At 32.9% G+C, this 17,206-nt stretch overlaps 5 protein-coding genes across 13 annotated transcripts; 3 read left to right on the top strand and 2 right to left on the bottom strand.

Annotated features, from left to right (window-relative positions):
- Window positions 1-807: 807 nt before the first annotated feature.
- On the top strand, window positions 808-3,328 carry LOC117158184 (protein-L-isoaspartate(D-aspartate) O-methyltransferase). Its single transcript, XM_033336841.2, has 6 exons — window positions 808-961; window positions 1,552-1,657; window positions 1,754-1,893; window positions 2,087-2,312; window positions 2,632-2,717; window positions 2,812-3,328. The coding sequence occupies exons 2-6, from the start codon at window positions 1,603-1,605 to the stop codon at window positions 2,998-3,000; spliced, it is 696 nt and encodes a 231-aa protein (XP_033192732.2). The 5' UTR covers window positions 808-961; window positions 1,552-1,602; the 3' UTR covers window positions 3,001-3,328.
- A 147-nt stretch (window positions 3,329-3,475) lies between these two features.
- On the top strand, window positions 3,476-11,878 carry LOC117158082 (oxidative stress-induced growth inhibitor 1). Of its 4 annotated transcripts, XM_076620543.1 has the most exons (8): window positions 5,488-5,599; window positions 7,428-7,542; window positions 8,013-8,500; window positions 8,846-9,108; window positions 9,200-9,498; window positions 9,602-10,027; window positions 10,804-10,853; window positions 11,475-11,878. In XM_076620543.1, exons 2-7 carry the CDS (start codon window positions 7,482-7,484, stop codon window positions 10,836-10,838), a joined length of 1,572 nt encoding a protein of 523 aa, XP_076476658.1. In that variant the 5' UTR covers window positions 5,488-5,599; window positions 7,428-7,481; the 3' UTR covers window positions 10,839-10,853; window positions 11,475-11,878. The 4 variants fall into 4 exon arrangements, with proteins under 4 accessions (XP_033192514.2, XP_076476658.1, XP_076476657.1 ...); XM_033336623.2 differs by lacking the exons at window positions 5,488-5,599; window positions 10,804-10,853; window positions 11,475-11,878 and adding exons at window positions 3,476-3,959; window positions 10,119-10,754; XM_076620542.1 differs by having other exon boundaries at window positions 10,804-11,878.
- On the bottom strand, window positions 11,440-13,794 carry Syx16 (syntaxin 16). Its single transcript, XM_033336796.2, has 5 exons — window positions 13,439-13,794; window positions 13,125-13,343; window positions 12,781-12,988; window positions 12,436-12,698; window positions 11,440-12,341 (listed from the first exon to the last, which is right to left on the bottom strand). Exons 1-5 carry the CDS (start codon window positions 13,517-13,519, stop codon window positions 12,132-12,134), a joined length of 981 nt encoding a protein of 326 aa, XP_033192687.1. The 5' UTR covers window positions 13,520-13,794; the 3' UTR covers window positions 11,440-12,131.
- PheRS-m (Phenylalanyl-tRNA synthetase, mitochondrial) lies at window positions 13,191-17,060 on the top strand. Of its 6 annotated transcripts, none has more exons than XM_076620547.1 (4): window positions 13,191-13,252; window positions 15,571-16,286; window positions 16,359-16,651; window positions 16,722-17,060. In XM_076620547.1, the coding sequence occupies exons 2-4, from the start codon at window positions 15,575-15,577 to the stop codon at window positions 17,010-17,012; spliced, it is 1,296 nt and encodes a 431-aa protein (XP_076476662.1). In that variant the 5' UTR covers window positions 13,191-13,252; window positions 15,571-15,574; the 3' UTR covers window positions 17,013-17,060. The 6 variants fall into 6 exon arrangements, with proteins under 6 accessions (XP_076476662.1, XP_076476661.1, XP_033192638.1 ...); XM_076620546.1 differs by lacking the exon at window positions 13,191-13,252 and adding an exon at window positions 13,257-13,422; XM_033336747.2 differs by lacking the exon at window positions 13,191-13,252 and adding an exon at window positions 13,794-13,909.
- On the bottom strand, window positions 14,331-15,113 carry bcn92 (LYR motif-containing protein bcn92). The gene is made up of 2 exons (XM_033336872.2): window positions 14,973-15,113; window positions 14,331-14,773 (listed from the first exon to the last, which is right to left on the bottom strand). The coding sequence occupies exons 1-2, from the start codon at window positions 15,056-15,058 to the stop codon at window positions 14,578-14,580; spliced, it is 282 nt and encodes a 93-aa protein (XP_033192763.1). The 5' UTR covers window positions 15,059-15,113; the 3' UTR covers window positions 14,331-14,577.
- Window positions 17,061-17,206: the final 146 nt, after the last annotated feature.

Below are 17,206 nucleotides of genomic sequence, written 5' to 3'. Positions count from 1 at the left end.
TTCTCTTATCTTCTATTTCGCCTAGCTCCCTTATTCTGTGTGTACTCGACAAACAATCACGTATTTGTCATAATCACTTTCCCCGCCATCCTTTTTTACTTTTCCATTCTTATTTTCCGCAAATTTAAATTCAATTCTTACAACAATATAAATTCTCTTCCTTATATTTGTTCTTTGTTTTCCTATTAAACATGAACTTTAATAGTTGTTACAAGCTTACGAAAAATATTTTCAATTCTGCAAATAAAATCGTTTCATTATCGTCACCTCAACATAATTAAACATTCCGCTATGATTTACTGCTAGTTCTATGTTACCGGCTCTTAACTCGGGGTTAATTTACGATCTCCTACCAGTATCTTCAAGCGAAGGGTTTTAAATTAATTCATATACTCCCATGTACATATCAATTTTCGGTGCATAATTCCACGTAATTCGTCATGCGACAATACCATGATAATATCACAAATAACTATATAAGTACTTATGTTATATATTGCAATTTTACAATGATAAGTAGAATTCCACTAATTAGAGCGATTATTTGATAAAATAAAAGAACTGTTCATGGCAAATTTCTTAATCATTGCCTAGGCAGATTCGTCCGTCTACAAGCAGCACCTATCGCATCAATCATGCTGGTGCAATTAACTCTTTCTTTATCAACTACAGTTATAACTTTATGTTTCTATCATCTTGCTTTTAGAATATTGGATGGACAAATAGATCATTTTTAATAAAAGTATTATATAGTTAGTTAAATATATACAACACATATTTAACATCAGCGATGACTGATAACTATCGTGTGATATTCGATTCGTGCAGGAATGAGTACTTGTGCGAAGAGACGCGACGTACGAAAGTGTTACATTAAATATGTATGTATATATGTATTTGCAACTATGCTCACACTGATGCAGTACGTCAGAACGTATCTGGCTAGATAACAGCGAAGCAGGTATTTAACCTAACAAAACTTTCCTTTGTGTTCTATATCTGCAAAATCGTCAGAATACCAAAAAAGACAAACGGAAATTCACATCATTTCTAAATAAATATTGTTAAATTATAAGAACGAATTTGCATTAAAAATAATAATTTTGTTTTTTCAAAAATCTAAACGGCAATATTGGACTGACAAATACTGGCAATGTTAATTTTGATTAGTAAAGGAGATATTTTTTTAATAACATAATATATTCTTTTATCTCGTCTTTTACTTTACTATACTCTTTCTTCGTTCTTAATCTTAAGCTCTAAACTCCTTAACTTGTTCAACCTGTATTATAAAGATCTCTTCTTAGCAACTGAAAGAAATATTGCAGACACTTTCCATTTGCGTAACACTTCAATTTCGAAAGAAACTTGGAAAAGTTTTATGAATATATACAAATTAAATATGACATTCATGATATGTTTTTATTTGCTATGTCACCTCACCTATGATATTATTACATAGATCGCAGTATTTCATGAAACTTCTCTTGAATTGATTGTTACATATTACTTTTCTTTTACAACAACATTTCTTTTTGTTCTTCCTGAAAGATGCACTACGTCTTTCTGTATTCAACGTTGTATTTATATATATCCTGAATCATGGCATGGCACTGCAGTGGAGCTACAAACCAAGAAATGGTAACTAAATTAAAAGGTAAAGTCTCTTTGTAATAACTTTGATAAATTGACACTGAGTACCGATATGGCAATATGGTAATATACAGTACTTAATTATGAAATTGTATTTTAGAAGCAGGTATTTTAACAACGGACAGAGCAGAAGCAGCAATGCTTGCTGTAGATAGAGCACGCTATTATCATGAATCAAATCCATATCTTGATCAACCAAGAAAAATTGGTTACAATGTTACAATTAGTGCTCCCCACATGGTTAGTAAACTACTTTATATATACTTATTATTTAGGTTATACACATATTATATAATAAACTATTGTTACACAAATGATTAAAAAATATGTAATAACAAATTTGGATATAATAACTAGCAAAATTATAGAAATTTATCTACTTTAAATTTAGAACTATACCTACTTCTAGAGTAAAACAAACATTGTTTTTCAGCATGCATATGCCTTGTCCATTCTCTCTGACCAATTATTTGACGGAGCAAAAGCACTGGATGTTGGTTCAGGATCTGGTTATTTGTCAGCATGTATGGCATTTATGGTGGGTCCACGTGGTCATGTGGTTGGGATCGATCATATTCCAGAGCTAATAGAAATCTCTACGAAAAACGTAAGCGAAGACTGTCCTCATTTCATCAAGGAAGAACGCATTAAATTTGTAGGTAAGAAAATGCCAAGCTGTAAACACGTTGTTGCAATTTCTATTCACGAATAGTTGGTGTCGGGAAAAAGGAAAAAGGAATTCCTTGCCAGTATCTGGTCTTTTTCCTACGACCTTTGAAAACTTCACATATTCAAGAATTTGAAAATAACGTAGATATGTTGAAGTAAAAAATAATCGTAATCCACCAACGTGGATTAGGTATGTACCTTGTCACGAAGAATCAAACAGGACTGTGTCCACCAACTGCGTGACTTTGTCTGTGCATTATATAAAACATAGACCAAAGACTAACAACAGGTCATTGTAAATGCGCCTAGTGGGAGACGGCCGATTGGGATATGCTGCTGAAGCCCCTTACAACGCGATTCATGTTGGAGCGGCGGCGGAAACTTTACCACAACAGGTACCGCAATATGCCTAAAGATATAAACATATGTATATACCATTACATATTCTTGTAACAAATTATTAAGATTGAAGATTGTCCTGCGTTTCAGTTGATAGATCAACTAACTCCTGGTGGACGGCTGGTTTGTCCGGTCGTTGCCATAGAAGGTCTTCAGAGGTTTCAAGATCTGGTACAAGTAGATAAGAACATTGATGGTACGATCACAAAAAAAAAGCTAATGCAAGTCTCCTATATTCCTCTTACCGATCCTATTACTCAATTATCAAATGATTATTAATACAATATATTCAAACACTTAGAAATTATATAAGCAACTTTCAGTGTCGAAACGCAAGATTATCATTGACTGATTATGTCGCGATAACAATGATTTTTTCAAAGAATGTTAACTCGAACGAATACATTTCTTTTTTTTCTCTCGCGTTACTTAATATTCTTGAGATAATGGTTTTTTTTACTGACACGTGCAATGATAAAATATATTTTCCATGTATGAACTAGCTCAACGGAGTGTTCGCTTAATAATGTACCATTGGTATTGTTATAATAACTAAGCACATGATTAATGATATACATCTAAGTAAAGTTGATGAAATTCGTTTGAATATTCTGAATTATTTTTCATTGTTCACATATTTAAAAAAAATAACAAATGTATGTATTTAATGGATTATTTATAGATATAAGTTTTTAGTCTTTAGATTAGCTTAGTTTAGTTACATAAATCGAGTAATATAAAGACAGACTGCTTGAAATTTGGTTTTGAAATTGCCGCCATAGTAGCATAGTGATATTTGTCGGTCCTGTGTATAAAAGTTAACCTAAAAAAAGGAAATCAATGCAACGATGAGGTGTGTCAGCAACGCAAATAGATTAGTTTTTAGCAAAAACTGAAATTATTGGAAGTTATTGGTGGTTTTACGTTGGAAAGATTATCGAATCTATAAAGGATTTCGTGATTCAACAAAGAATACTTGTTAAATTATGAAGTAACAGAGAACATTAAATGAAAAAAATAGGAAACAACTTCGAACATTAATTTTCACGTCAACCAAACGAAAACAGTTTGAATATGGTACTTGAGACGGTTAGGATTTGCAATAAGGAGCAGAAAATAATCGTTGGTAGTGGATGTGTTCAAAACGTCGATCAACAAAATTTCTACGCGATGTGTCGGACTAAAATTTGCAATCCAGATTAAATAGAATGCTGCAATTACACATAGAGCGGAAACAGGTAATTAAAGCTGTAATTTACTTTTTTATAGTTGTTTTACCGTTGACATTGATAATCTAATAGCTATTATAGTTAAAAGAAACAAATTATTATAAACCAATCATAAATTTTTATTTCGTGTATTTTATCCTGTTTATTTCTAATCAATAGTCGTAAGTTTTTTTTTAGATATGAATATCTAAATATGGAACGCGATATAAATTAATACAAATATTAATTTAATATTAAATAGATATCTCTATTCTATTTATCGTGATTTCAAGTTAATATTTGATCCGAATCACTAGTAATTCCAGTCGAAGCTGTAAATTTTTTTATAATCACAATAATTGAATAAAAGATCCTTATTATGACTTAGAATATAATTTAGCATTTAAATCTAAAGTTATCAATCAAAGTTGATGAAACGTAGTTTAACTATGCGTCTAGTTTCTCGTTCATTGTCAATGTCATTTTTCGTTGAATAAATACATATGTATGCATATAAATACATATATGCAGGTTAATTATGTAAGAACATATAGATCTATCTAATATAAAATATTTATATTGATATCATTGTATTTTTATTTATCATTATCTATTATTATCATCCAAGGTTCTTTATTAGAACGTACACAGTAACGTAATTGTGATGGTGAATGAATATATATATATATACAATTTAATATTTGCTAAAGTAGTGAAAGGATTGACCGGTTTAAGTGGATAGCGAGCAGCAGATTACACAAAAAAGATAAAAAAAAGTAAAATGATTTGTCATGCAACCTTCAACCGGTTTTGCTTCGATTGCCAACTGTAAAAAGTGTATTCGTTAATTTTGCACGTCCAGCTTGGAATGATCATAAATACTAATATTTCAGAATAAGCGAAACGGTATTTTAAATTATATATATATACACACGTTCGTACATATAAATGAATATTGATGTAAAGTTGGTATGCATCAAACGCACATTTTTAAAACATTCACGAACGTTTAACAATACTTGTGAGAAAGAAGGTATTCACGAGTATTTATCGCCAACCCGCAGTCTGTCTTCAAATCGATATCGACCGCTGACTGACAGCGAATTTTCTTTTTATGTATGTACATATGTACACACATTATGTTAGCAAATGTTAGCGAATACCCATAAATACGTTATGTAGGTACGCGGCCGACGGATGCCCGACTTCACAAGCATCTATGCGTACATACATCATATATCGAAAATCGATTCTGCCAAGGCAAAGAAATGTGTAATACAATTTAATAGATCAAAGGTGTAACATGATTTGAATAAATTAAAAAAATGCGTCAAAACAAGAACGCTTGTCATCTGATAAGATGTAAAGTAACGATAAAAATACAGAAATATATTTTGTTTTCCTAGAAATATTATGATAGGAACCATTCGATAGCAATAATTAATGACAGTGATTAAATTAAGAATTAACGATTAAAGATAGAAAAGAATGACAAAAAGTAGAAGCTATGTACATAAAAATATGACACGATGTGTCGCAACCTTTTAGCAGATATTCGTTCGATATGAAAAGAAACGCGCGTCTGATTCACGGTTCAGTATAACGTCGGCCGTTTCCTTGATAGGAGTTGATTATAATACGATTTCGTGTGTGAGCCACGCCGAAATTTGGTTTGTTTTACACTATCACTTACTACGTATACGATTATATATTTATATTAATTTTCGTCTCCTCTTTTCTCTTAGTCTTTCTTTTTTTTTCCATCTTTCTCCTCGCCCCCTCTGATCCCTCTATCGTAGCTCTTGCCTCTGTCCAAGTTATTACGATTTTTGAGTCAGCAATACAATAGGAGAGTGTCCCAATATCAGAACTATAGTGACAAGTAGTGGTAATGATTATGTTTTAGCATGTAACGAACCGCGAGGTAATCTAATTATAATGATATTACGTTATAGTTTTAATGGCGCGTCGTGTTCAACGATAAATTTATTGGAACCAGTGCCCATGGCTTTTTACAGGGATTTATTGTCGGTCGAAAGAACACTATATCAAAGCGAAAACAAATTCTTGGAATAGCGAGAGCAAGTTTTTTTTAGTTGATTACTGAATGAACAGGAGACTGGTTCTATACGATGATTCATCAGTTTCCATAGGACTGCGAAGAATCGAGCCGCTTAATAAAACAGTTATATCTTTCAATGACTATGTCGAATCGTAAAACACATTAACTTGAAACGAGGTTATCCGAACTTAACTTAAACTGACTGAACATAGTATAAGCATTCCTATCTGAGTATTTCTATTTCAATATCGATCGTGACCCTGTACACTCTTCTTGGTATCGACCTTCTTAGAATGCCCGATGTATTCCGATCCGGTTGCTTAGAAGAAAGCGGATAAGTTCGTTGAGCATATTGTACTTTTTAACGTAAATTTATCGATACGGATATTTAACCGCATGATCGAAACAGATTGCTTCAATATCATTATGAAAGAATTAGATCGATCGCGTTTGAAATTTTCCGCGCAATTTTTGCCGCCATGTGATTACATAAACGCGAGACAATTTTAACATTTGAAGGAAGAGAATATCTATTAGAAAAAGTATGTAAGAAATAATCGTAAACAAAGCGAGAAAGTAAAATTTCTTTCTAAAGTTTCGGGAAATTGATTCATATACCGATCGAAATATACAGGGTGGTTCGGTACGCGTGCACTTTATCGCGTCTCGTTATAACGGATCTCACTGTAGATTTTTAAAAAAATTAAAAAAAAAATTTTTATTCTATATTTTCGACTTCTTTTTTCACGTAGAATCACCCCCTTTCCGCTTATACCGACAGTTACCAATCACCCTGTATACACGTATTTATATAGAGATGTGAGTATAGCAAGATCATCGATAATAGCTTACTGTAACGAAGCGTAATGGTAAACAGTTCGATAAATCTTCAAGTTTACATTTATTCTTGCATGGAAAGTTTTATAATTGTTGAAGATAACGTGTTACGTAAGTACGTATTATTTATCCAAATGATGTCAAACAGAAAAATAAAGTAATTTCTTTTGATCGATATAAATTTCTAAATGAACGACCGTTTGATTTTAAATTGTATAGCTGTCCGGATGGTCGTAATCGAACGATGAGTTGCGCGATTCCTGCAAAGTATACAGGTTTCCGCGTTTTGCATCATAGATATGAAATTGTACCGGTTTGCGTCTTATCATATACCGTGACAGTCGCGATTATGTATGCACATGATACACGTATCATTGCACAATTGAATATCGTTTTCTTGAAATGTCTCTACTTCCTACGATATTTATACTTATTTTCTCCTCTTTATTCTAGTCTTCATTCCCTTTATTTTCTTTTTTCTCTTTTTGACGTTTACACGCATTTCATTTCATTTACAAACATCGAGCGATTTGCTCCTTCGTTTTTTCCACGACTACACAGGATATTTACAGAACATTGTCGGTATTTGTTTGTTACAGCTGTTGAATTGGAACGATTGACCGAATAAACGAGAACAACAAATCGGTACAACGATGCAAAATTGTTGTGACGATGGCGATAACGACGTCGTCTATAAGGATGTGGTCATTATAGGTACGATTCGCTCGCCAATACGAAATTTGTATCCACTAGGTAACATATATACCTGTACTAGAATCCAAAAGATTCGTAAATTTGCCTGGTGTCGTTTAAAGGAGATACGTTTCCTTTTAAACGCTTCCTTTTACTTACAAGATTATCCTTAAAATTCTAAAAGACAGAAGAGTCTCTGTAAGCCATACCGATCGATCGAATCTTTTGGCCTCTAGTGTAATTAAGTTCGATACGATGGTATTCTCGTTGATCGATTTCGTGATCAGGTAATTCCGTATATGGTCAATATATTAGGTGAAGTGCTACGATCGTACAGATCGTAGCACACGATTTCAGGTGGAAACACACGGTAACGGCCGTTTTTCCCGTGATAATACGCGCCGAAGTATCGCGAAAAAGCAGTGCGAAAGGATAAAAGAATCGGTATTGTCTGTATTCTATACACAGGGTGGTGTGTATGTTTTGTTCAGGAAACGGACCTAGTGGAATATGCCTTTCTTTCATGCTTGCTGGAAATTGGCCTTATTATACCGGTGAACCACATCCCGCCGATGAAATGCTCACAGCCAGATTACACTCGAGCACGAGGTCCGGAAACGATGACGAGGAATGTTGCGATAGGACGAGTCAAGAACAACAACAATTAGGGAATGAATCGAGATGCCATCGATGGCACGAGAGTGAGAATACCAAGTTGAGAAAATGTCAGGGGAACGGCGGTGGAAGGGGCTTGGCGAGCAGTACGCGTTGCAAATTGGAATGCCTTTCTTCCGGACTGGAAGGTAGAGCCGGTGGTCGGCCTTTGGCTCTTCTTATGGACCAACTTCAACATCCTTGTGTCGATGCTGGCCTTGATGTGCCGTCTCTGCTTACCTGGAAATCGGTCGAGCAACATCCTGAGCATAAAGTGATCGATCACATTGTGCTCGGTAAAGGTCAACCTGGTGGTTCATGGCAGGTAACGAACGTGGGACGTGTTTTATCGGGTAACGGGCTTGCGGTTAGTTGAGCCGCGTACCGCGGTGATGACAAAGAAATCTGACGATACACCCCGATGTTGGCGATACCGCCGGTAAAGAAACGATCAACGATGTTGTTGATCTGTTCTCGGTTTCTTTGTTCCCTTGCTACGTATTTCCTTCGGTTCGGCAGTCGCAAATCTTCCACCTAACCAATTTATTCGAATCGATAGAGTTTACGAATACGTCACGAATATCGTTCGACAGGCGAGAACGTTTATCATTACACAAGTTAAACGTGTTTCAAGGTTCAATTTAGAATTGATGAATTAATTGTGTGTTAGTCGATGGATCCAAACGTGTTGACCATCAGCTTGAACCGATGGATGTCGTTGCCCGATTTAGACATAAGACAATGGGAGATGTTGGTCGAGTCCGAAGAACTTCAAAAAGCAAATTCGACAGAGGGTAAACCGTCGTGCATGTACTATGCCTTTCAAGAGAAACCGAGTGCATGTAAAACGGCTAGCAGAATTTCTGTCGGTACAGTAGCTGCCTATTACAAAGATTACGTACGGAGAAAAAAGTTGGAGCAATACTTTCGATGGTTGGTTCGCACAGTAATTTATCGTAGTTGCAATGCTCGCGAGTTGTGTCGCATCTTGTAACCGCTAATCACATGGACGTTTACTTTTTAGCGAGACTGTAGTTACTTCAGTGAGACCGTGCTGCGATTCTCGTCATCATCATCATCCACAACAACAACAACAACAACAACAACAACAAGATCGTTACGGATGGATAGTCGATGGCTTCGATAAACAAACAGGGAAACCGTTTCGCTATCGCTGCAAGAGAGTCGTTCTTGCCACAGGCACGATCGATTTATCAAATCAATTGGGTATAGCCGGCGAAGATTCTCAACTTGATTGGGTAACGCACGATCTAAACAAGCTGGAATCAAGATTGGCTCATTTGATTAGTCATCAGCAACATGGTACGCGAAATGCTTCTTTCCTTTTCTCTCGAAGCAGCTTAAGCTTTGCTAAAATTACTTGGAATTAGATTATGGAAAAACTCGATGGTCGATTCAATTTTAGCAAACGAAGTAGAGGAACGACGGCAACCAATTGATCCGGTATTAGTGATCGGTTCCGGACTAAGTGCTGCCGATGCAATCATGGCCGTTCGTTTTCATGGCATTCCCGTCTTGCACGCATTTCGTGACTCGTCCAACGAATGGAATAAATCAAACGATGAGAAAATACGCACTATCTATGATAGATTGCAAGGTCTACCCAGCTCGATGTATCCCGAATATCACAAGGTATACGAGATGATGGCTGATGGTGGTACTAATTATCCTCTATACAAAGCATTACCGGGGTACACGTTGCTCGGACTTACTGCAAATGATACTGATTTCATCGATGGTGCCGGATTCGAAAAACATCCGATGGTTACCCTTGTCGACCCAGACGGATGCGCACACGCTTTTCGTGTCTCTGCCGTAGCCATCCTTATCGGTATGTATCAAATCCGTACAAAGCAAAACCAAATCATACTTTCGTTTCGCTTGTTAAAGATTTTCAGCTAAGAAAATTCGTTCGTTCACAGGTTACAAGCCTGATTTGTCCTATCTCAAAGCTGACGGTATCGGGCTTGGTAAATATTTCGAGAAACCCATAGATGGTAAATCGAATCCTATCGAGGTTGACGATTTTACTTATGAAGTAACCAAAGCCCCGAGATCTGGACTTTACGCTTTAGGTCCTTTAGTCGGTGATAATTTCGTACGTTACATACTCGGTGGAGCGTTTGCAATTTTAGTTCACATTCTAAATACCTCGTCTCCGTCTTTCACTTGAGTAATGTGTAGTCGCACAAGCCTCTTAACTCATGTTCGATCGATTCTGAGTCTCCGCAGAATCATACACAAACCGCACGCGTTTTTTATTCCTACATTCTGTATTATACTTATCCAGGAACGTTTTTCTCTATTCAGCTGATGTACCTTTCTACCACCGTGTATAAAAACAAAGTAAACGTAAACTCTTTTACGCGTAAATGATATCCAAATTGTTTATCGCTCGATGCAAATTTGTCCCTTAGTATTTCAAAATGCGTGCGTACTTTTAACAAAATCTACACGAAACTGCTTATACAAGTATATTAAGGTTTTTATCATGAATCTTGACCAAGGAAAACAAATCCGATCATACAGATGATACAATAAAATTCATACGACTTTAACATCAGCATTTAGTGCATTCCATTTATTAGAATAAACTTTTTATTACAGAATTGCAGTATTGCGAATCACATATTGAACGTTAAACTACTTCTTCATAGGTAGGTACTATTCCATAGGTTGAATTTTCTTCAACATAATAAATCTCAGAAGAAAGCGTATTTTACGAATTTCTATTGTTCCTTGGTTAACGAATCGTTTCTAATTTGTATAACGTAAGATTTTTATAAAACTGAATAAATAATTATACCACACTCGGAGTTTATGTAACACATGTTTGCATACATTCACGAGTACGCACATACCGTGTGAAACAAACGAAGAATATGCAGATACTATAATTTATATGTATAATTATCTTTATAAGTATACAAGTACGTGCAAGCAAGAAAATCGTTCAAACTCTCGTAACAGTAATATTTTTTTAAAAATTCAGTCTATATATATGTATATACATAGATAAATAGACATAGATATATAAACGATATAGATATAAAATATATGTACCGCTCAGTCTGTGATAAAAAAAAGTGCAATATTCGAGGAAAATTTATTTAGTGTTCATAAGAATGAAAATTCAATATTGTTAACTAATGTTATTATTTATCTTAATGTCTATTAAACTATATCAAAAAATATTTATTTATGATATTTAAGTCAATGTTAAATAATATAATAATCATAGCATACGTTCGATAAAATATTCATTTATTTTAAAACAGGAAAGGAAACAACTGCAATACACTACACACACAAGAGTAAGTTCACCTTTCATATATCTTTTTCTCTTGTATACTATACTACATCAGGCCAGACTAGACTACTAAAATTGTCAATCAGCTAAAAGGCGACAATCTGCCGATCGACATTTATCATGCCTTTTTACGGTTCATTTTATTTGTGAACACATTTGATTTCCGTTTGTTTCAGCTACTCTTTGTTTTATTAAAAATTTACAGCTGTAATCTCAACGTAAATATATGTTACAGTTAATTTAAATTCAAAATATAATTAAAAATTATGATTATTAATATTTACATTTATATTATATATGTCTTAAGACCCCCGTCACATGTAATGATGTATACAATAAACAATACGGAATAAATATCCGGAAATAAGTCAACACTATGGAATGATTTCGAGCATGAAATGAAAAGAATAATTGATACGGTCACAAAAATAAAATATGTATCTGCTTAATTATATTCCACGTTACTTTCCTGTTTACGTTGTATCAGAAATTTCCCAAAGTATTTTATCGAAAAATATTTTTTGCCCAAATTATACATTATGTAAGCATGTTTTTCATTTTTTACAAAAATAATTAATAACAAATTATATACTAAAATGCAATCGTGCAAATTGAAATAGAAATTTCATGTTTTAAATACAACAAAAAGAAAACTGACTAGAATAATGGCGCCTGCAAGCACGACTATACAATACAATTTTTTATTGGCTCTTTGATAAGAGTCTGCCTTTCTCAGTTGTTTGTAACCCTCCTGTACTTGTACCTGTGTCTGTTCAATATTATAATCGATCCTATCCAAAATGGTACCTTGATCCTGTACCATACTTGCTAAATCCTATTCAAGAACAGTTTTTTATTTATTATTTTATACAGTAATTTTAATATTGTTCATAAACTCATCCAATATGTCAATCTTCAGAACCACTTACTTTGAATATATGCCTGAGATCTGCTATACTTTGAACTATGTTGCCAATCTGTTCTTCTCTTTCTGCGGCTAATTTCATTCTATCTTCAGGATCCTCCAATTGTAAAAGTACAGAATCTTGTTGTTGTTGTTCTCTATTATCCCAAGAATCTGAATTTGTTTCGTTTGACTCCATTAACCATGTGTCTGCTGCAGCATTATTTAAAAATATTGACTGATCTTCTGTAAAAAATTGGTTACTCCTCTCTTCTCTTGACTTTACCTCTAAAATAATTAAGCAAAGTCAAACATTTTTTTCTTCGTGTAACCAGCCTACAGGAAAATCAGACATGTCTATAAATCATACGTGTTAAATAGTGATTCTGAGCTGATCTGTATCGTAGACCCAGCTCTTGTAAAGCTGTTGAAAGTGCCATTACCGCGCTTATGGCTAATTGACGTTCCACAGATCCAGTAGCATGCCTTGCTGCAGTTTTTATTGTTTGTACTTGATGATAACCGCTAGAAAATGCACGTCCTATTTCTCGTGTCAGTTGTTCCATTTGTCTCTCTTCCTGTAGACATGTTTTTAACGATTTGCTCTCTAATAATTAAGTAATCAAAATAAATCAGAAGGATTGTTTAATCTTCTGGCAAAAGTATATGAATACTTTAGTTTTAGCATAACGATCATTGTGGTTAATGACAAACCTGTGATGTATCGTCTAATGTTGGCCTAGTTAATTGTTTAGCATGTAACTCTACTAAGCTGTCTATTTTGACACGCAATCTACTTAAAATATATTGAGTCTCCTCCAAGGCATCTGTCCATACAGGTGGTGCGTTACTTTCCAAATTAACATTTTTTAATTCGACGTTGTCCGAGGTACCAGAATCCGAAGCCACTAGTGCCATTCGGTCAGACAAATTCTAAAATGTTGTATCCCATTATTTAATCTCTAAATTTCCCATGAAAAGATTAATGTCGCCGATTTTTCGTAAATTATAGGTTATGTATATCATACTTGTTCGGCATATATGTGCTTGCTTTGTAAAGCATTATTTCGCATTAAAATGAATGGTTCTGTTAAATTTCGCATGGCCATTTTGATCAAATTCTTTATTAATTCGCTAAATGATTTATAACAGTTCGCTACTTGTCACACTCCTTTTTACGTAGAGCAACTCTACCTTCTCAATATGCTCCATCTGTCATCGCGAAACAATTGAAATAGTTTATCAATTAAAATTATTAAACAAGTCTTCAGAATATATTCTGCTAAAACCTTTATTTCAGCCCTCATAAGTTAAAAAATACTGCTTAGCTGCCGAAAAATTTGCATTTTTTAATTTTGCCACCTGTCGATTTGATATAATTAAATATGTAATACATATATATACGTATTATATACTTCAAACGTAAATATCTTAAGATTAAATGTTGGGAATGGTATAATTATAAAGATCGTCGAATTTGTTTTTCACTTTCTACAAAGGTATCAGATAATAAATATAGAGCCCTATTTAAAAAAATACTGATGGTCTCAAAATCCCGTAAAAAAGATAATCATGAGCAAAAGCTGATACATGTAGCCCTTCAAATAACGTAACCTTGTCCTAAGAAATATTTTCGTGCAACATACAACAATAAATAAGATATTTATGTATATAACACCTTGTATATAACATATACATATATCACATATTTTCCTCGAAAATTCGAATAATAAAAAGATTCGTGCAAAATATTATCCGGTATACTATACGCGTGCCTATTCTGTTATAAAATATCGATCTATTCACGCAACATTCCTCTAAACTAACTTACGTTAAATTTGAAAATTTAGCATGGTTCTGTGTATGTTTTAGTTATGAGTAATTACTTGCAATTATTTATCATTGATTACATAAAAAACATTTTGTGATATCAATAATACATATTTTTTTATTAAATTATCTTAGTAGAATGTTTTGGACAGACTGTCCATTACATACAGGTCAATACACTTGTAACATTGATACATAAATCTTAAATGTATGTAACTAACTGTAATTACATTAATTTAATTTTTAATCATTCAAGTTTTAAAACTTTGTCGCTCCCCCTATTTACTAGGAATATACTTACATACACTATCTTAATATAAATTTTATATTTTTCTTGTTAATTCAAATTAGCTTTATTTTCAATAGCTTCAATAATTAATGGCCTAGTACTATAAAGATTTCCAATTGTTACTTGTCTCTTAATAATTTGAAGACTTTCCAATCCTCTATTATAACATTCATTGATCTTCTCTTTATCCTGTATAGTCTTGTTCTGTTGAAACTCATGTCGAATTTTACGTAAAGCATACATCCTATAATAAGTATAAGATTAGATTCTTACAAAACAAATAAGGATATAATTTATAACTTAAACGTTAATAACATTTGTGAAAATAATATCTTTTATTCTGTCGTTAACAATTTTTTAAAATAATTAGAGTTTGATTAATTTTAATATGTCCAATTGCAAAATTATAATCAATAATAATTAACTTAATAATTTTTACTTGCCGATAATTGTATGAATTCCATTTTTTGCTTTCTCGAATTAGATTTCGATAGAGACTCAAAATAACCTTCCGACTACTAGCCATCATTTACGATACATCATAGATCAAATACATCATAGATAGATATCTCACGTGTATAGTGGTATATATATGTACTCTAATCCTGAATATCTCAAATTAAAATGCATTGTATTTTACGCATTGATTCCTCATTTTACTTTAAATTTGTTTTTTGCTACTTACTCATTATTACATTTCTGAGTAATACATTTTTATAATCAATAATGGCATAAAAAAGAAGGTTTCATGCTTCAGTGAGTTAGTTTAATGCTTTCCTTTGGAAAATACAAAACTCATGCTTCAATAAATATTAATATTAAATTTTTGAAAGCAGAATAGTTTTCGTTATAAATTAGTGTACGTACCAATTTCTATTAATTATATTGAAAAATAATACAATCCCGCCAATCTAAAATATTTAGAGTTTAATATCATGTCATAATGATTCTGCAACGGTTAGGTTATTTATTACAAATGTATTATATTGCTTTAACTATTTAAATACTTTTATAAATAATGATTAAAATATATTTTTACAGGTGCATGATGAAATACTTTGGGCGTTATAGTAAAAAAATATTATTTGGTAGAACCTTTTGTACAACAAGTCAAGCTGTAAAAAACAATGTAATAATATTATTAGGTGACATTTTTCCAAAAGATAACTGGACAAATATCGGTGAAAACATTTTTTCCAAATTGGGAAGAAATTTACACATTACTCCATATCATCCTTTATCTCATGTTCGTCAACGTATTGTTAATTATTTTCATACGCAATTTTATAACCGTATCGGAAATCCTATATTTAGTGTATATGATAATCTCTCTCCTATAGTTACAGTAACTCAAAATTTTGATTCCCTTCTTATACCAAAGGGTCATCCGTCTAGAAACCAAAGTGATTGTTATTATGTCAATCAAAATATTGTGCTCAGATCTCATACAACAGCTCATCAGTCAGAGTTGATTTCAATGGGTTTGAACAATTTCATTGTAGTTGGAGATGTTTATCGTAGAGATGAAATAGATTCTACACATTATCCTGTTTTCCATCAAGTAGATGTTGTCAGATTATGTACAACAGAGGAAGTATTTCAAAATGTGAATGATTCTGATGGGTTAAGGTTATTTGAACATAGAGGTATAGAAACTGATGAAAAACAAGCGTGTCATACTTTGGAATCTGTAAAACTAATGGAACATGAATTAAAAAATACTTTAATGGGTTTAGCACAAGTGCTCTTTGGATCAGGTAATTTTAAGAAGAAGGAAAATCTCTGATGTTAATTGGTATGAGATGTAAAATATGAACTTGTAATTGTAGAAATTCAATGCAAATGGGTTCAACAATATTTTCCTTTCACTCATCCTTCATGGGAACTAGAAGTCTTCTATAAAGATCAGTGGATTGAAGTATTGGGATGTGGTATTATGCGTCAGGAGATTTTACAAAATTCGGGTGCAGGAGAACGCATTGGATGGGCATTTGGATTGGGATTGGAAAGACTAGCTATGTGTTTATATGATATCCCCAATATTAGATTGTTTTGGAGTAAAGACACTGGTTTCTTAAATCAATTCAAATTTGAAGATCATAATACAGCAATAAAATATAAGGTACAGAAATTAATAAACTAATAAATATTGCATTAAAAGAAAAATTTTTAATTAAATTTCTGTATTACAGGCAATTAGCATTTATCCCCAGTGTAAAAATGATATAAGTTTTTGGTTGCCTGAAGATAAAAGTTACTCGTCGAACGATTTTTACGATATAGTAAGAGATGTTGGTGGTGATAGAGTAGAACAAGTTATATTAAAAGATGAATTCACTCACCCCACGACCAAGAAATTGTCACACTGCTACACTATAATATACAGACATATGGAACGTACATTATCAAAACGAGAAGTACACAATATTCACGATCAAATAGCAAAACTTGCAGCTGAGAAATTACATGTTACAGTTAGATAAATAAAAAAATTAATTCATTAAAGAAATAAAGTATTTGTGTATTATTTACTATGTCTTTTTCATAACTAGATCCATTTTTTTATGGGCAAACGAAAAAAATGGAATCTCAGTACTATGTTAGTTACATTTATTGTATTAACACTATTAGAATATAATTATTATTAAACTATTATGAATAAACTGATAAACATCCT

This window comes from Bombus vancouverensis, chromosome 8, assembly GCF_051014615.1.
Source record: "Bombus vancouverensis nearcticus chromosome 8, iyBomVanc1_principal, whole genome shotgun sequence".
Lineage (NCBI taxonomy): Eukaryota > Metazoa > Arthropoda > Insecta > Hymenoptera > Apidae > Bombus > Bombus vancouverensis.
The sequence above is the reverse complement of the archived record's forward strand: the minus strand, read 5'-3'. Positions and strand labels throughout refer to the sequence as shown.